Source organism: Hyphopichia burtonii (assembly GCF_001661395.1).
Source record: "Hyphopichia burtonii NRRL Y-1933 unplaced genomic scaffold HYPBUscaffold_1, whole genome shotgun sequence".
Classification (NCBI taxonomy): Eukaryota; Fungi; Ascomycota; class Pichiomycetes; order Serinales; family Debaryomycetaceae; genus Hyphopichia; species Hyphopichia burtonii.
In genome coordinates, this window is record NW_017963728.1 from 2,139,484 (window position 1) to 2,155,528 (window position 16,045).

Here is a 16,045-nt window from a genome sequence, read left to right on the forward strand (position 1 = left end):
GCAATCATCACAGGCATGTTCCTGTTCCGATAATAAGAAAAGAAATTATTGAAGTGAAATATATGTCAATTATCGTATTTTGTTTGGTTTTTTGTTTGGTTTTTTGTTTGGTTTTTTGTTTGATTTTTTGTTTTGTTTGGTTTTTTTATTTTATTTGATTTGATTCGTTTGATTCACATAATTACACAACATTTATTCTTTGGCGCAGAGTCAAGACCATTAGGATCATCAATTGTGGATTGTCTTGTTCTTCTTTTAGTAGGCTTATCTTCCGTTTCGCTAGATTTAGCATTATTACCTTGATCATTTGAAGCATTTTGTTGTTTTTGTAATTCTTTTTGTTGTTTCTTTTCAGCACTAATTTGAGCTTCTTTTCTCATGATTTGTCTAACGACATCAACGAAAGCTTCATCGACATTTGTTTTATACATTGCCGAAGTTTCATAAAAAGGTACTAACCCCCAATCTTGAGATACTTTAATACCATCATCTATACTTAAAACACGGTCATCATCTAAATCACATTTGTTACCAATTAAAACCATAGGGACATTATCTGAATCTTTAATTCTCAAAACTTGTTCTCTCAAGGCCAATAATTCTTTCAAAGAATTTTCATCAGTGACAGAATAAACAAGTAGGAAACCCTTACCAGATTTAATATACAATTCTCTCATTGCAGTAAATTGAGCAACCCCAGCAGTATCCAAGATTTCTAAATCACAAGCTCTACCATCGATCTCAATCTGTTTACGATATGAATCTTCAATAGTTGGATCATAACTTTCAACATATACACCCTGAACGAATTGAACAGTAACCGATGATTTACCTACACCACCGGCACCTAAAACGACGACTTTGTAATCTGACATAGAATGATAGTTAGTAACTGAAGAAAATAGTAAAAAGAAAGGTCAAAACAAGAAAAAGAGTCAAAAGGTCAAAAAAAAAAAAAACCAACCGGAAAATCCATTAGAGGTTTTTCATTGATATTATATTCTTTTCCAATTCATTTTTGATTAAGACCACGGCAAATTACACATACCTCTCATTTTTGATAATAGAAGATGGGATTTGTGTTAAAACGGATAAACTTCGAATACTAGTTAGTGAAGACCTAAAAAAGATTAGTCTCTTTTGTTTTTTTGTTAATAAATCTAGGAAAGATGAGTTCGTTCTAACGAAATAGATCAAAATAAACTTTGGTTAATGATTTCCTAAAAGCAACAAGCGAGAAGGAAAATTGATGGGATCGAGTATATGACTTGAGCCGTAACCTTAAACAATTGTAAATCAATTAGCCAGATTTAACAAAAACAGTAGAGATAAAATTCAAATCAAAATAAACAAAAAACACGTTAAAAATTCAGTTATAAATGCTCAATTTAAACTAAAATCAATTATGTACTTTTAAATGGATACTTTTCTCTTGGGCAGTATTGAGTTTGGAAAAAAAGTAAAGGAAAATAGGGATATTCTTTGAAAATAAAATTATAAAGACAGAGATTAGTAAAAAACCCAGGAGAAAACTAACGAAAAAACATCAAACCCAACCGAGTATGTTTTTTTTTATTGTTCTTTGTTGTCGAGCATTAGATTTTTTTTTTTTTTTTTGTTACTGACTTTCTGTTCAAAGATGTTGTATTATGGCTAATTGAACCCAATTTCCCAGCTTATGCCTACTTGAAAAAGGTATTGGTTGGAGGAAAGTCGGAAAAGATGAAAAGTGCATGGAGCGATTGGTCATTTTTCGTGTTTTGTATACGAATAATTTCGATTTTTTTTTTTTTTTCTACTTCTAACTGATTGATTTGTAGCTTATCTTTTGAAGCACAGACCATGCAATGGTTAATTCTTATACGGCCGTGAAGGATTTACAACCAAGGATAATACGAGAGAATGGTCACTAAGGGGAGCTTAGTGAAAGGTATATAAGATGTCAAAAAGGTCTCTTTCTGGAACAAAAATGAAGTAATTGTCTTGACAGAAGTAAGTTAAAGCCTCATAGCAGTCTTTGTTAAGCTAAACTTCGTCTAAATTACTCTCTTTCCTTTAGTTTCTTTTCTTTTCTTTTTTCTTTTTTGTTTCTTTTAGCAAATTCAGGAACCAACGACTTGTCGGCTAGGGTTACTTGAAACTACAGTAAGCTACAATTTATGAGAAGGCAAATTTAGTGAATAGATAAATGATTAAAGGAAAAAAAAAACACAAAGTAAACCGAGATTATAAAGGTAAGATATGTGGAACCGGACCCAAAGCGGTGATTTGGTTTGGATTGATTTTGATGTGAGATTTAGTATAGTGTTTCTTGATATGTTCGAAATCAGTGGTTTCGTTGAAACCAGGGATTTTCCAGTATAATAAACGCACCCAATTGTGAATGTAAGGATAATCGTGTCTAATCATCTTAATGTTACATTTGAAATGTTGATGGTAAACCGGATCAAATCTAATGATGGTGGTGAATAATCTAATGTCAGCTTCAGTTAATTGATTCCCCAATAAGAAATTATGTTGATTTGAAGATTTATGATTTGCAGCAAGTAATTCTTCAACTTTATCTAAATGCTTAAAGACATTTTGAACCTCTTCTTCGTAGATTTCTTGTTTGGTAGAAAACCCACTTTTATAAACCCCATTATTAATATTATCATAAATCCAAGAATTGATTTCATCAATTGATGCTTGTAAGTCAGCCGGATATAAATCAATTTCAGCAAAGTCACTTGAAATGAGGTCATTGAATTCGGTATTCAACATCCTAATAATTTCACTCGATTCGTTACTTACAATAGTTTCGAGTTTTTTATCCCATAATACCGGCACGGTAAATCTACCAGAGTATTCCGGATCAGCTTTGAAATACAATTCACGAATTCTCAGAAAATTATACAAGTGATCTGCAGTACCATTGGATACATCACTTGAATTGGTTTTGGCCTTTTGTTCTTCTTCATTAATAAATCTCCATCCTTTATCATCCATATGCCAATGAACAATCGATAACCCAATTATCGAGGTTAATCCTTTCAATGCTCTGGTAATTAAAGTACGATGTGCCCATGGACATGCCAAGGAAACGTACAAGTGATAGCGGCCTGCTTCTGGCTTAAATTTGGCATTAGCTTCACGACTAACAAAGTCTCTGAATGAAGAAACTTGTCTCTTGAATGCACCAGATTTGTCAGCAAAAGTTAAAATATTGTTTTGAACAGATTCCTACATTGTTAGTATCACTCAATCAGTCTTTTTCAATCATTTACTTACTTTAGACATGGTCAATCGATCAATCTATTGAAAAGAGCTTCTAGTCCCTTTTTTTTTCGGGATGTGGAGGAATTTCACTTTCCGCGAGATGAAAACTCCATCTTTTTTTTTTTGTTTGGCTAATGTTACATTACTAAATTGCTATGTTAGCCCGACCTATCCTTAAGAGCGAGTCATGTGATTTGTCAGATACTAACTGAATCACAATACTCTACATATACCTGTGTTATCGTTTTCAAACGAAGTAGCAAGCTAAGCACTGGTTTATTTAACGATAATTGACTTTTTTTATGGCCGTTTTTTGGTGCACGGGCCCCCACAATTGAGATTATGTAAGCGATTGCTTTTAAAGTCAAGTAAAAAAATTTCGCTGAGCTTTTTTGGTTCTTCGAAGAACAAAAAATTGCAAAGATTTTTCATTCAAAGTCTTTCACTGCTCCGAGATCAGTTAGAAACCACCGTCGATATAATGCATAGAGTCTTTTATAACACCTTATCCAGATCAGCCAGTCCAGCCCGTTCTGCGTTTAGATTGGCCAGAGCCAGTCCGGTCGCACCAATGTCTGCCGCCACCAGATGCAGAATGAATGGGATTCGTTACAACTCTACCCAAGCCAAAGAAGAAAAGAAGGAAGAGGCCAAGGAAGAAACCAATCCAGAACAAGGCAAAGAACAACCAGCCGAAGAACAAGAAGTCAATGTCGAAGAGTTGGTTAAAAAATTGGCCCAAAAGGATAAAGATTTGGCCGATATGAAGAATCACTACGCTAGAGCAGTTGCTGATTTCCGTAACTTACAAGAATCAACCAAAAAAGAAGTTCAAAAGTCGAAGGATTTTGCTTTGCAAAAATTCGCTAAGGACTTATTGGAATCAGTTGATAACTTTGGCTTGGCTTTAAATGCTGTTAAAGAAGAAACCTTATCTAGCAACGAAGAAGTTAAAAATTTGTATGATGGGGTCAGCATGACTAGAAACGTTTTTGAAAAAACCTTAGCCAAACACGGTATTGAAAAAATCGACCCAATGGGTGAAACTTTTGATCCAAATCAACACGAAGCCACTTTTGAAATTCCTCAACCCGATAAAGAACCTGGTACTGTTTTCCACGTCCAACAACCAGGTTACACTTTGAACTCAAGAGTCTTGAGACCGGCCAAGGTTGGTCTTGTCAAAGATACCGAAAACAACTAGGTCTTTTGATGTCATTAATCTGTAAATACTAATTTTCCCTCCAATTTTTTTTTGCAATCATGATTTTTTTCTGCCCACATACATGCATGTTAATGATTTTTTCTTTTATCGTCTCTTTTGTTTCACGCTTCTTTCTTGTATATATAATTAGGTCGTTCCGATCTTGGTCCTTTATCTTTTGTCACTGTAATCCTTGTAATAACCCGTTGGATCATATCTTGATCTGCTGCCATTTTTCGGTCAGGTTTGCCGCACTAAAGTGACTCACTTGAAGGGTTTTCTGCCTAATCTCATGAAAAAAAAATTAGTACGGGGCCGATCGTCGTGGTGTCTCCAGATTTTATCGATAAACTGAAAAATTTAAACTGAAAAATTCAATTCTTTTTTGATTTCCCAATTGACTTATTCTTTTTCTTTTATTTTCTGTATTGCTTTATAAAATGTTATCTAGAACCGCAATTCGTCGTACTTTCTCAACTTCATCTCATTCTTTGAAGAATTTGAAAATTGGGTTGATTCCAGGTGATGGTATTGGTCGTGAAGTTATTCCTGCTGGTAAAGCAGTTTTGGAAAATTTACCTTCAAAATTTGATTTGAAATTTGATTTTGTCAATTTAGATGCTGGGTTCGAATTGTTCCAAAAAACTGGTACTGCTTTACCGGATGAAACTGTTAGAGTCTTGCAGAACGAATGTCAAGGTGCTTTATTCGGTGCTGTTTCATCCCCTTCAACTAAAGTTGCCGGTTATTCTTCCCCAATCGTTGCTTTGAGAAAGAAAATGGGGTTATATGCTAATGTTAGACCAGTTAAATCTGTTGCTGGTTATGATAGATCAGTCGATATGGTTATTGTTCGTGAAAATACGGAAGATTTATATATTAAAGAAGAAAAGACTTATACCAAAGAAGATGGTACTAGAGTTGCCGAAGCCATCAAAAGAATTACCGAAACTGCCACCACTAGAATTGCCAAAATGGCTTACGACATTGCTTTACAAAGACAAACTATTAGAGAAGCTAACCCAAATTTAAAATCTTTGCACGAAAAACCTTCTGTTACCGTTACTCATAAATCGAATGTCTTATCTGCTTCTGACGGGTTATTCCGTGAAGTTTGTCGTAGGGTTTATGATTCTAATCATGAACTTTACGGTTCTGTCCAACACAAGGAACAAATTGTGGACTCAATGGTTTATCGTATGTTTAGAGAACCAGAAATTTTTGATGTCGTGGTTGCTCCTAACTTATATGGGGATATTTTAAGTGATGGTGCCGCTGCTTTAGTTGGTTCTTTAGGGGTCGTTCCTTCTGCTAACGTTGGTGATGACTTCGCAATTGGTGAACCATGTCATGGTTCTGCTCCTGATATTGAAGGTAAAGGTATCTCTAATCCAATTGCTACCATTAGATCAACTGCTTTAATGTTAGAATTCATGGGCCACCCTGAAGCCGCCGCTCAAATCTATGAAGCTGTTGATGCTAATTTGATTGAAAACCAAGTTAAAACCCCAGATTTAGGTGGTAACTCTACCACTCAACAAGTTATTGATGATATCATCAAACGTTTCTAAGTTTTAAGTCATATAATAAATGTCAAATAACTTGTATATACAAGAATGTCTATAAAGTAATAAAAGAATCTATAAATATAATTTTTTAGATGATTTAATCGAACCCGGACCACTCTTCGGCTGCTTCTTCACTTGCTTCTTCATCTGTTTCTTTGCTTTTGTTCCCTTTTTTAACAAAACAAGCTGCAAAAAAACCAATACCACCATCTTCTTTTGGTACTGCTCTAACACACCCGCCAGCCAATTCGGTACATTTATTCTTGTCTCCTTCACAAATAGCAGTGAATTCTTCTTCCCAGCCTCTTCTTTCCCAGGACGGTATCACTATTTCTCTGGAGGCTAAGGTCCAACCTTGAGCTTTAATTTGAGCATCCATTAATAAATCAACAACCACCCTTTCATTTTCATGTGGGTGGATAGAACATGTGGAATATACAACTTTTCTAGCTTTTGGAAATGATAAAGCATGTTTCATAATGGTGAATTGAAATGAAGCCAACTTATTCAATCTTTCATTGTCGATCCGTTCTTCAGATCCATCATGTTCTTCTTGGCTGTCTTCGATTGCACGCCCAAATATACCGGACCCACTACATGAAGGATCAACCACAAGCCCAGTTACATCAGGGAAATCTGTCGGCTTTGTTGTCGTAAAGTCAGCGTGAGTGACTTGAATTAGGTTCTGTTTAGATTTTCCAGTTGCCTTTTCACACATCATACTTAAAATTTTCAGTCGTCTTTGATCTCTTTCAAATGCGTAAACAACCCCATTCGGATCGTCTGATGGAATGAAACTTGCAGAATGAGTGGTTTTATTTCCAGGGGCTGCACAAGCATCAATAATCTCATGATGGATATCTTTGGGATCGTTATTCAAAATCACGGCTGGAAAACAGGAAGCACGATCTTGAATTATTACTTCACCGTCTAGGTATGCTTTGGTTGAAGTGATTTTTTCCCTAGGATGAATACCAAATAGGTTTGGAATGTATTGGTCATTATATACTAAACCTGTCTGGGTTAATTCCTCTAAAGAGCCAACCGGCTGCAAATTCGTGAAAACTGAATGTTTTTCGTGAAATTCATGCGGGCTTATTTTAATGGTGTTGATACGACACCAACGAACTGGTGTCTCGTCTTCATCGACACCCCCTTTCGTAGGTAACCCTTCAGCACTCTTAACCTTATGCTTTAATTTCAACTTAGTGAATTCAGCTTGTAATCTAGTCTTGTGTTGAAGAAATGCATCTTTGATCGGATGCTTCCCCAGTTGAATTCTTCCTTTAGAAGAAAACAATAGGTCATGCACCAACAACATGAGTAGGTTATCTGTTATCTTGAGCCTCTTGGTTTGCAAGCCTGTCTTTATTTTGGACTTTTTGATTATTTCCATTATATAAGTCTTATATTTCAACGTTTGGTAAACCACGGCATATATGTGTTTAAGGGAGCTGGTTAGCTTGGGGCTATTGAATATTCTGGTCTTCAAACTTCCATTCTTGTCCTTTGGAAGTGTCAAGAACTTCTCTGCTTCGAAGTAAAACTTCATTCTTCTCTGTCTTCTTAATATTAGATACGAATGCTATTTTTCTTTTTTTTTTTTTTAGTCTTCGCAATTACCTAATGAATAAAATGAGCAAAAACAAAAAAAAAGTAGTAAGAAATCACAGATTTAGTGCGAGACTGTTGTTCAAAACAGAATTTCGAAACTAAAATTCGAGTAAAGACTACCCCAATAATAGTCCGTGCTTCTTGATCGATACCAGCTCGTGAATAGATCATTCTCCTGCTAAAAGTCATATAATATACTGGAAAGTCTACTTATTTGTAGTGACTTTTTGCTAGAAAATCTTCCAAGATAACCAACCATGCCGGCGCCTCCCCCAAATGCTTACTCTCCAGGAACTCGATTAACGGTTGGCTCTCATAAGATTTCAATCATAAAGTACATTTCAGCAGGTGGGTTTGCTCATGTCTACACATGTAACATAGACCCACCTTTCAATGGGTCTACCACTGCTTGTCTAAAAAGGGTTGTTGTACCAAACAAATGGCAATTAAATTTATTAAGACAAGAAGTTGATGCCATGAAGCGATTGAGAGGAAACACTCATATAGTTTCATATATTGATTCCCATGCTTCTCGTCTCAATAATCCACTTGAAAATTCAGGTAATGTTCAACAACAGCAATATGAAGTGTTTCTTCTAATGGAATATTGTTCTAGAAATGGATTAATTGATTTTATGAATACAAGATTGACCCATAAGCTAACCGAACCAGAAATCCTCACAATAATGCATGATGTAACTATAGGTGTGGCAATGTGTCATCATCTTCAACCACCATTGATCCACCGTGATATCAAGATTGAAAACGTCTTGATCGATGATAAAGGTACCTTTAAATTATGTGATTTTGGTTCCGCCGTTGGTTACTTACCAGTTTCTAAAAATCCCCATGAAGCTCGCCAATTATATGATGACTTAATGCAGCATACGACTCCCCAGTACAGATCACCAGAAATGATTGACTTGTCAAAAGGATTTCCTATTGATGATAAACTGGATATTTGGGCTCTTGGTTGTTTCCTCTACAAGCTATGCTATTACACTACCCCATTTGAACTGACCAGTCATTCCTCTCTTCAAGATATGGAAGCCCTGATTCTTAACTGTGATGTCACTTTGAAGATCCCCCACAATCAACCCGGTCTGAACTTCTCCCCTCGGCTTAAAAACATTATCAAATGCTGCTTGAGGCCAGATCCCAGAAGGAGACCCAACGCAGTACAATTGTTGGAGGAAGTTTGCTCAATGAGAGGTGATTCAAAAATACCCAATATTATCCCTCACACTGTTCAAAACCATCACAATTCTCTTTCTTCGAAAGCGGTATCTGATGATGATTCGCCCGTATTACCAACAAGACCAAAACAAACAACATCTAATAGAAGTGAAACTTTGGTCAATATGAAAACATCTAAACCAACTGATCCATTTGCGTCAATCGACAAAAGTAAGTTTTTACAATCTGCCGTTTCCACCAGTAATAAACCAGACAAAAGGTCGGGTAATAGAATTAATACCTCTTACATCCCTAGCTATGCTACAACAGCCCTGACAGCGAGACCCCTTAGTACTGTTGCCCAAACTTCGTCCTCTAGTAATCTAAAAAGTTTCATTCAACGTCAACTCAATGAAAGTAGTGAGGACATTTCTAGTAATAGAAAGTCGGATGAGAATGATAGAGGTACTTTAGAATTCCTTAGGTCCAAGGAGGAAGAAATCAATAAACTGCATCTTGGTCTGAGACAAAATACCGGTGGCAGCATAAAACTGACTTTCAAACATGGTCTCAGAAAAATAAGTACCGGAGGAAGTAGCGTTTCTTCCTCTGCCCAAAATACTGGTAATAATAACATCAATACAGGCCCAAGCAAGAGAAGCAGTATTGGTTCTATTAAACAGCTATTAACTGGTAATGGTAACAGAAGATCCACTAGCCCTGATTCTAGTGATAGCTCAGCAAGCCAAAGTGATAGCCTTAAAGTTTCGCAGGACGAAAAACCAGTTCGCAAATTATCAATTCAAAGAAGAATGGCATTGCTTATGAATAATAAAGACACTCCTACGTACAAAAGTGCAACCGGTTATGGCAGATTTACAGAAAAAGATTTTGTTGATCAAGATGACATTGCGGCTATCAATCATCAATCTTCTCGCTCCTCTAGTCCAGACCCACCAAAAAACGGTTTACCCAAGAATAAAGAACAATCAACTTTAAAACCACCAACTCCAAGACCGGTCTCATTGTCACCACCAAAGGTTCCTAAGAGCTTATCCGCCAAAAAAGCATCTCCAACCATTTCACAAAGTTCCACATTTTCGGACAAATCTCATAGTATCCAAGAAAGTGCCTCTCCACAATCCCTTATGTCAACTCAGTCAAAACTGTCAGCATCCAAGACTCGTCCTATAGGTAAGAAGCCTCCTCCTAAACCAAAGAAGCCTGTGTTTTTAAAGTCCCCCGGTAATTCTCTAGGACACGAAAGAAGATTGAGTGATACCAGTGAAATATCATTACCGGATTTAGATGATATGGAGAAACAGTTTTCAAAGAGGTTCCCTAGCTACGTATAGAATCTTTTCGACTTTATTGGTTTATAAACAACTTCTGCATTAGGATGCACAAAACCTTCTCTTCATGTAACTATACCTTTTTTATCTTTCTGACAATCTTAATCGACCACGAGATCACTTTTAGAGTAAGTATTTACATAAATTAATAAATCGTTCAAAAAATTAACTTGTTAAGATACATAATGAAAAAAAAAAGTTTAATGTAAAAAAAAAAAAGAAAAAAAAATTTTACGTTAAAAGATATTTCAGAGATAATTTAATTACTTGCATCACTACTGCTGAAATCTTCAATTGAATCTAGAATAAAATCAACACCCTCATCAAAGCGTTCACTCACCACATCCCACAAACCATCGACAGAAGCCTTTAACACCCTACCAAATTTCCTTCTTGGTTTCTTTGCAGCATCATCATTTGATTCGCTCAGACCATTAGCATATCTTGAACTACCAGATGCATTTCCTGCCCAACATGGATTTAAACAACTCGTAAATACAACAGAATTTCTGTAATACCAATCAACCATCGATTCATCCATTACAGGAACCAATGCTTTCAAAGTAGATCTGTTAACGAAGGCAACAGTACCTTTAACCAAGTCTTTAATTTCTTGTGATGGTCTCTTTGCATATAAATGAACAATCGATTGATAAGAATCACCATATCCAATGAATACCAATTTATTCAATTGAGAAAAATATGAGATATAGTTGTCCCAAATGTATAATAAAAGTTCTTGAGAAAAAATTATAGGATTATAATTAGAATTAGATGAGGAATCATTTCCAGAAGAACCTTGCTTACCATTCGAATCTTGATTAGAATTAAACGATGGGAAGGCTAATGCAAAGGAGGGTATGTTGATATCGATGTATCCAATTTTACCACTAGGTGGATCGGAGGAATTTGCAGTTTCTTGATTTATTTTTTCAATGACTTGGGTAAATGGATGTTCAAGTACAACTGATGAACTACCTTCAATATTACCATTTATTGGGTTAACGTTAGCCCAAACTTCTGGTGGGTCGTGAATTGATAGTATGATGGTGTTGCAATCGTAAATATCTGGACTGGCAACGACCAACTCATCAAGATGAGGAGGTAAATCAATGCTAAAAGTAGCGTGTTTATCATCTGAGGAATCCAAAATAGGTAAGCTTATGAAAGAGTATTTATTGAACAATTCATTTACTTGATTGCCTCTAATTGGGTCTGCTATGTTTGATAACTTGAAAGCGGGTGTATTTGAGTTTGTAGGTAAGTCATAAGCATCATCAAAAGTATTTGAAGGATTACCTGGTTTCATAGATTTCCAATATTTAGCTTGAAATTTGATCACTTCATCAATTACTTCCAAAGTTTCTAATTGAGGTTGGGAAGAGATTGTTTTTTCTGGAGGTTCGCCAACTAATACTTTAGCAACACCTAATGCACTTTTACTAATTGAGTCTAAATTATAACCACCTTCTAAGATTACTGATAATTTACCCTTAGCAATAGCTTTTAACATGTGAGTCATATGTCCATATCCAGCAGGAGTGACATGACAACCACCAATGATATCACCATCAGCAGCATCAAACCCAGAACTAACAATGATTAAATCAGGATCAAATTCACAAATGATGGGAATGACAACTTTACGGAAAGCATATATGTAATCACTATCAGTCATACCAGAATTTCTCCACGGTATATTCACAGAAAACCCTTCACCAGGACCTTCACCAGAATTAGTATGACAGCCATATTTTGTTCCAGGATAAAATTTACCATTCTCATAACGATGTAAAGAGATATAAAGTACTCTTGGATCATTATAGAAAGATTTTTGAGTACCATTACCATGGTGAATGTCCCAATCAACTATAACAATTTTTCTAACTGATTCTGGATAAGATTTAAGACAATTTTTAGCAGCAACTGCAACATTACTGAATAAACAAAACCCACCGGGAGTATCTGGTTCAGCATGATGACCCGGAGGTCTAACAATAGCCATTGAATTCTTAACTTTACCTTCAATAACAGCTTTACAAGCTTCAATAGTACCTCCACAAGATAATTTTGCCAGGAGTAAAGAATCGTTATTAACATAGATCGAGTCACCTTTTTCAGTTTCTTCTAGTAACTGTTCACGGGACATTGATTCAGTTGATTCTATATAATTTAAATGATCTTCTGAGTGAACTTCTAAAATTTCTTCGGAAGTTGCTTCTCTAATTGGTATTTTAACCATTAAAGGACCAATATCTTCCGCTCCTGATAATGAAGTATCTTGGATGAGACCGGCTTCGGCTAGTCTCTTGTATATACGATAAATTCGGCGAGGATCTTCTGGATGAGGATCAATGTATTCAAAGTAGGAAGTGAAAATTTTGGCGTGATATCTCATACGAACATCATAAACCAATCCAGTCTTCAATGGAGAATAGAATAACTGGGGTTTGGTAGGAGGAACAACGATGATATTGTGTTTCTTATGTATAATTGAATTTTCACTCTTTAACTGATTATCTTCAACTTTTTGCCTTTTCACAGAAGGACCATCATGTTGGCCATTAGATTCTTCATTTCCACCTATGGTTTCAGCTTCTAGCTTAATTTCTTCTTCCAAACCACTGCTGTCTTTACTCTCTCCATTCACCTTCGAATCCACCTCCATATCCTGTGTCTGTGCTGGATTCTCTGGAGTATCGGATCTGGAAGGTTTTTCAGTGTTATTGTTTTTCTCAATTTCTGCATTATCGGACAGAACATCTTTCACGTCTCCGTTTGAGGACATTTCCACTGCATCTGTCACTTCTACCTTCACTTGGGGGTCCTTAGCTCTCTCCAACAGCGGAGACCTAGACCCTTCAGACATAATTAATTGGCCGTAGTTGTTGAAAAAAACAAAATACAAAGAAAAAAAAAAAAATATATATAGTAAGAAAAAGAAAAAAAGAATGGCTAATTCCAAAAGTAAATACAATGTCACACCGAAACCTGGAAAAAGTCGAACAAGCAGGAAGTACTCTGGGAAAACGAGCGAAACAGAAAATGGCTTCAGTAATTGAAAAAAAAAAAATCACTAAACAAGGGAACAGAAACTGAAAAAAAAAAAAGTCACTAAACAAACGGAAAAAAAGAAAAAAAGAGAGACAAAAGGCACTTTCTTTTAGATTGAAGTCAAGATTAGCAGCAGGTCAAGGTGGGTTTGCATGTCAACCCGGCAAAAAATTGATGCAATAAACAGCTTGTGCTGAGAGCCAGTCGAGCCAGAAAAATGCAAAAGAAGCTCTAAACAGACGTAAGTACAACTCAAGGAGAAACTGTCTTCCAGTGCTTTTGGTTTTTCCTCGCTGATTGCATATCACACTTACTATTAATGGTAATTGACGATAATAGTTCTGGATGCATGCTTATGTAACTTATTATTCCAAATGGGGAAACATCTGCACCTACTAATGGAGAAGCGAAAGCGGAAGCGTTTTTCAACTACGTTCTCTTTAACTTGACCATGTCTTTACTAGTGCCCAACCAACGGGACCATGTTGATGCCCATGCTGACTTGGATCAGGATGAGCTTTACCGTGGTTTGGTAGAGAAGATCCGGTTGGAGTCCCCGCAGGAGTTGTCTTGGAGGTTTAGTGCAGTACCGGGATTCTTTGTTCAGTCTGATCCAGACACTGATGATATGAATTTCAATTACGCATTACAAGATTTTGGATTGAAGAAGCCTTGGGAGCAGCTAATTGAGGAGGTGGACCATCTCAATGAGACGAGTGCTGGAAATGAATGCTACAAGGTGATTTTTTTGGCTCGTCATGGTCAGGGATTCCACAATATTGCCAGCCAGAAATTCTCCAAGGAAGATTGGATGGCCAAATGGAGATTCTTGGGGACTGATGGCGAGATCACTTGGGGCCCCGATTCCGACTTGACCGAGTTGGGGGTTCAGCAGGCAGTTCAGAATAACGAATTCTGGTTAGATCAGTTATCTAAAGGCGCTCCCATTCCCTCGAAGTTTTTCGTGTCTCCTTTGAGACGTTCAGCTAGCACTTTGGTTCATACTTGGAAATCAATAGATATTCCAAAACCAGTGGTATGTGAAGGTGTGAGAGAAACCATAGGTCTTCATCTTTGTCACAAGAGATCTACAAAATCAACCATCAAGCAGTTATTCCCCAACTTCGACTTTGAGCCTGGGTTTACCGAAGACGATCAACTCGAACGAGTTTATTCATCGGAAAAGGAACAGCTCCATGAACAGTTTCTTCGTATTAACTATTTTTTACAAAAGCTTTTCGAATCGGACTGGGATGGAGAAAAAGTTGATAAGTCTGCTGACTCAACCTTCGTTAACGTGACTTCTCACGCTGGTACCATGAGAGCATTTATCACAGTAGTCGATCATAGAAAGTTCACCATTCCTACCGGTGGCCAAATACCCATCGTGGTGAAGGGAGTCAGAAAAGTATAAGTCATGTATATATTTAAAAATAAAACAGTCTATAAAGTGGTTCAAATCAGTAAAACTAATAGGGCTTGAATCTAACATCCTTCTTTTTCTTGTCTTTCTTATCCTTTTTATCCTTCTTATCCTTCTTATCCTTCTTATCCTTCTTATCCTTCTTTTCTTTCCGTTCTTTCTTTCCTTTATCTCTTTGTTCTCTTCTCTCTTTCTTCTCTTGTTTTTCTTTCTTCTTCTGTTTCTTTTCATCTTCATCAGCAGAAATTTCCATCGAGCTGGATTGAACATTGGTTCTGGTCGATGGATCAAATGGCATTTCCCATGCTCTAACACTACCATCTTCACCGCAGGTCAATGCTTTCTTCGTACCGGGAATAACTAAAACATCCCTCACAACCTCTTCTCCATGAGCCCCAGGAAACCATACTGGTTTTGCTAACTCAATTTCTTCCTTGATAGCATCAAAACTGTATAATGAAAGTTTTTGCAGAGAATTAGCTCCATACGAAACAAATCCTGCTGGATTAATATCTACTACATATTCACAATCGGGCCATTGAGATCTAACATCTCCAAATTCGTGTGGTGCGGGCTCTTCAACTTGTTCGTAATTGGTGCTATTCAATTCGTAAATTGAAAATGTTTCCATATGGGATAATGCAGCAATTCTATTTTCACGAAGGAAATGACACGAGTGAATCGATGCAAAGTTGATGACTTGATGAAGGGCTTCTTCTTCATCCGGCTCATTCAAATCGTAAATATTAACGTAGCCATCTGTTGATCCAGACATTAAGTATCTCGGATTGCTAGGATGAAATTTGATATCAGTTATATCATCATGATGTGAATCAATAAACGATCTCACCACTTCTTCAGGCTTGTTCAAATCCCATATATGTAACTCTGCATCAACTCCACCCAATTCGGTACCTGCTGCCAATAAGTTAACTTCCTCTGAATAATCAAGAGATATGAAGTTGGATTTCTTTGCATTATTAAATGTATAGACTGGGGTTTTGCTATCTGAGCGTAAATCCCACACCTTAATACCGTCAGTCGAAGCAGACGCTAACATATGACTGCCCACTTTCTTTATGACATTAATACTAGATTCGTGGGCGTTTGGTATTGCAATTATTGCCAGAGATTGTAATTGTTGCAAACTGTAGACATTCAACCCACCTCGACTATCAGATGCAGCAAAACATCCACCGTGCAATTCAGGGAAGAACGCAAGATTCAAGATCCATGTATCTGGAGTACTGGAAGACCATGTGTGTTGCAAGATTGCTCTCATACTTACTTTGAACCAACCCGTTAGGGCTTCATTAAGAATTTAGCACTTCATCGTTTTTTTTTTTAAAAAAAAAACTTCGAATTTTGCGGATGGAGAACATCAAACAAAAAAAAA

The 16,045-nt window shown here is 36.6% G+C and overlaps 9 protein-coding genes across 9 annotated transcripts; 4 read left to right on the plus strand and 5 right to left on the minus strand.

The window, feature by feature from the left end:
- Positions 1-105: 105 nt before the first annotated feature.
- On the minus strand, positions 106-1,208 carry RSR1 (Ras family GTPase). Its single transcript, XM_020219199.1, has 2 exons — positions 1,049-1,208; positions 106-868 (listed from the first exon to the last, which is right to left on the minus strand). The coding sequence occupies exons 1-2, from the start codon at positions 1,053-1,055 to the stop codon at positions 174-176; spliced, it is 702 nt and encodes a 233-aa protein (XP_020079351.1). The 5' UTR covers positions 1,056-1,208; the 3' UTR covers positions 106-173.
- Positions 1,209-2,161: 953 nt separating this feature from the next.
- ECM4 (omega-class glutathione transferase) lies at positions 2,162-3,279 on the minus strand (the record flags this gene model as incomplete). The annotated part of the gene is made up of 2 exons (XM_020223944.1): positions 2,162-3,222; positions 3,271-3,279. 2 exons carry the CDS (start codon positions 3,277-3,279, stop codon positions 2,227-2,229), a joined length of 1,005 nt encoding a protein of 334 aa, XP_020079352.1. The 3' UTR covers positions 2,162-2,226.
- Positions 3,280-3,563: 284 nt separating this feature from the next.
- Positions 3,564-4,633, plus strand: MGE1 (Mge1p). Its single transcript, XM_020220617.1, has one exon. It carries the CDS (start codon positions 3,740-3,742, stop codon positions 4,460-4,462), a length of 723 nt encoding a protein of 240 aa, XP_020079353.1. The 5' UTR covers positions 3,564-3,739; the 3' UTR covers positions 4,463-4,633.
- A 269-nt stretch (positions 4,634-4,902) lies between these two features.
- Positions 4,903-6,033, plus strand: LYS12 (homoisocitrate dehydrogenase; the record flags this gene model as incomplete). Its single annotated transcript, XM_020218187.1, has 1 exon — positions 4,903-6,033. One exon carries the CDS (start codon positions 4,903-4,905, stop codon positions 6,031-6,033), a length of 1,131 nt encoding a protein of 376 aa, XP_020079354.1.
- Positions 6,034-6,057: 24 nt separating this feature from the next.
- On the minus strand, positions 6,058-7,587 carry HYPBUDRAFT_151674 (rRNA (cytosine-C5-)-methyltransferase). The gene has a single exon (XM_020220618.1). The coding sequence runs from the start codon at positions 7,580-7,582 to the stop codon at positions 6,128-6,130; it is 1,455 nt and encodes a 484-aa protein (XP_020079355.1). The 5' UTR covers positions 7,583-7,587; the 3' UTR covers positions 6,058-6,127.
- A 186-nt stretch (positions 7,588-7,773) lies between these two features.
- PRK1 (serine/threonine protein kinase) lies at positions 7,774-10,283 on the plus strand. Its single transcript, XM_020220619.1, has one exon. It carries the CDS (start codon positions 7,902-7,904, stop codon positions 10,173-10,175), a length of 2,274 nt encoding a protein of 757 aa, XP_020079356.1. The 5' UTR covers positions 7,774-7,901; the 3' UTR covers positions 10,176-10,283.
- Positions 10,284-10,431: 148 nt separating this feature from the next.
- HDA1 (histone deacetylase) lies at positions 10,432-12,960 on the minus strand (the record flags this gene model as incomplete). The annotated part of the gene is made up of 1 exon (XM_020218274.1): positions 10,432-12,960. The coding sequence occupies one exon, from the start codon at positions 12,958-12,960 to the stop codon at positions 10,432-10,434; it is 2,529 nt and encodes an 842-aa protein (XP_020079357.1).
- A 717-nt stretch (positions 12,961-13,677) lies between these two features.
- HYPBUDRAFT_9566 (uncharacterized protein) lies at positions 13,678-14,696 on the plus strand (the record flags this gene model as incomplete). Its single annotated transcript, XM_020223945.1, has 1 exon — positions 13,678-14,696. One exon carries the CDS (start codon positions 13,678-13,680, stop codon positions 14,638-14,640), a length of 963 nt encoding a protein of 320 aa, XP_020079358.1. The 3' UTR covers positions 14,641-14,696.
- Positions 14,680-15,948, minus strand: HYPBUDRAFT_151677 (uncharacterized protein). The gene has a single exon (XM_020220620.1). It carries the CDS (start codon positions 15,929-15,931, stop codon positions 14,696-14,698), a length of 1,236 nt encoding a protein of 411 aa, XP_020079359.1. The 5' UTR covers positions 15,932-15,948; the 3' UTR covers positions 14,680-14,695.
- Positions 15,949-16,045: the final 97 nt, after the last annotated feature.

What these genes read in the sequence shown, in the direction of transcription:
- PRK1 (XM_020220619.1), top strand. Translation starts at nt 7,902, where the DNA reads ATGCCGGCGCCTCCCCCAAATGCTTACTCTCCAGGAACTCGATTAACG.
- HYPBUDRAFT_151677 (XM_020220620.1), bottom strand. Translation starts at nt 15,931, where the DNA reads ATGAGAGCAATCTTGCAACACACATGGTCTTCCAGTACTCCAGATACA.
- HYPBUDRAFT_151674 (XM_020220618.1), bottom strand. Translation starts at nt 7,582, where the DNA reads ATGAAGTTTTACTTCGAAGCAGAGAAGTTCTTGACACTTCCAAAGGAC.
- MGE1 (XM_020220617.1), top strand. Translation starts at nt 3,740, where the DNA reads ATGCATAGAGTCTTTTATAACACCTTATCCAGATCAGCCAGTCCAGCC.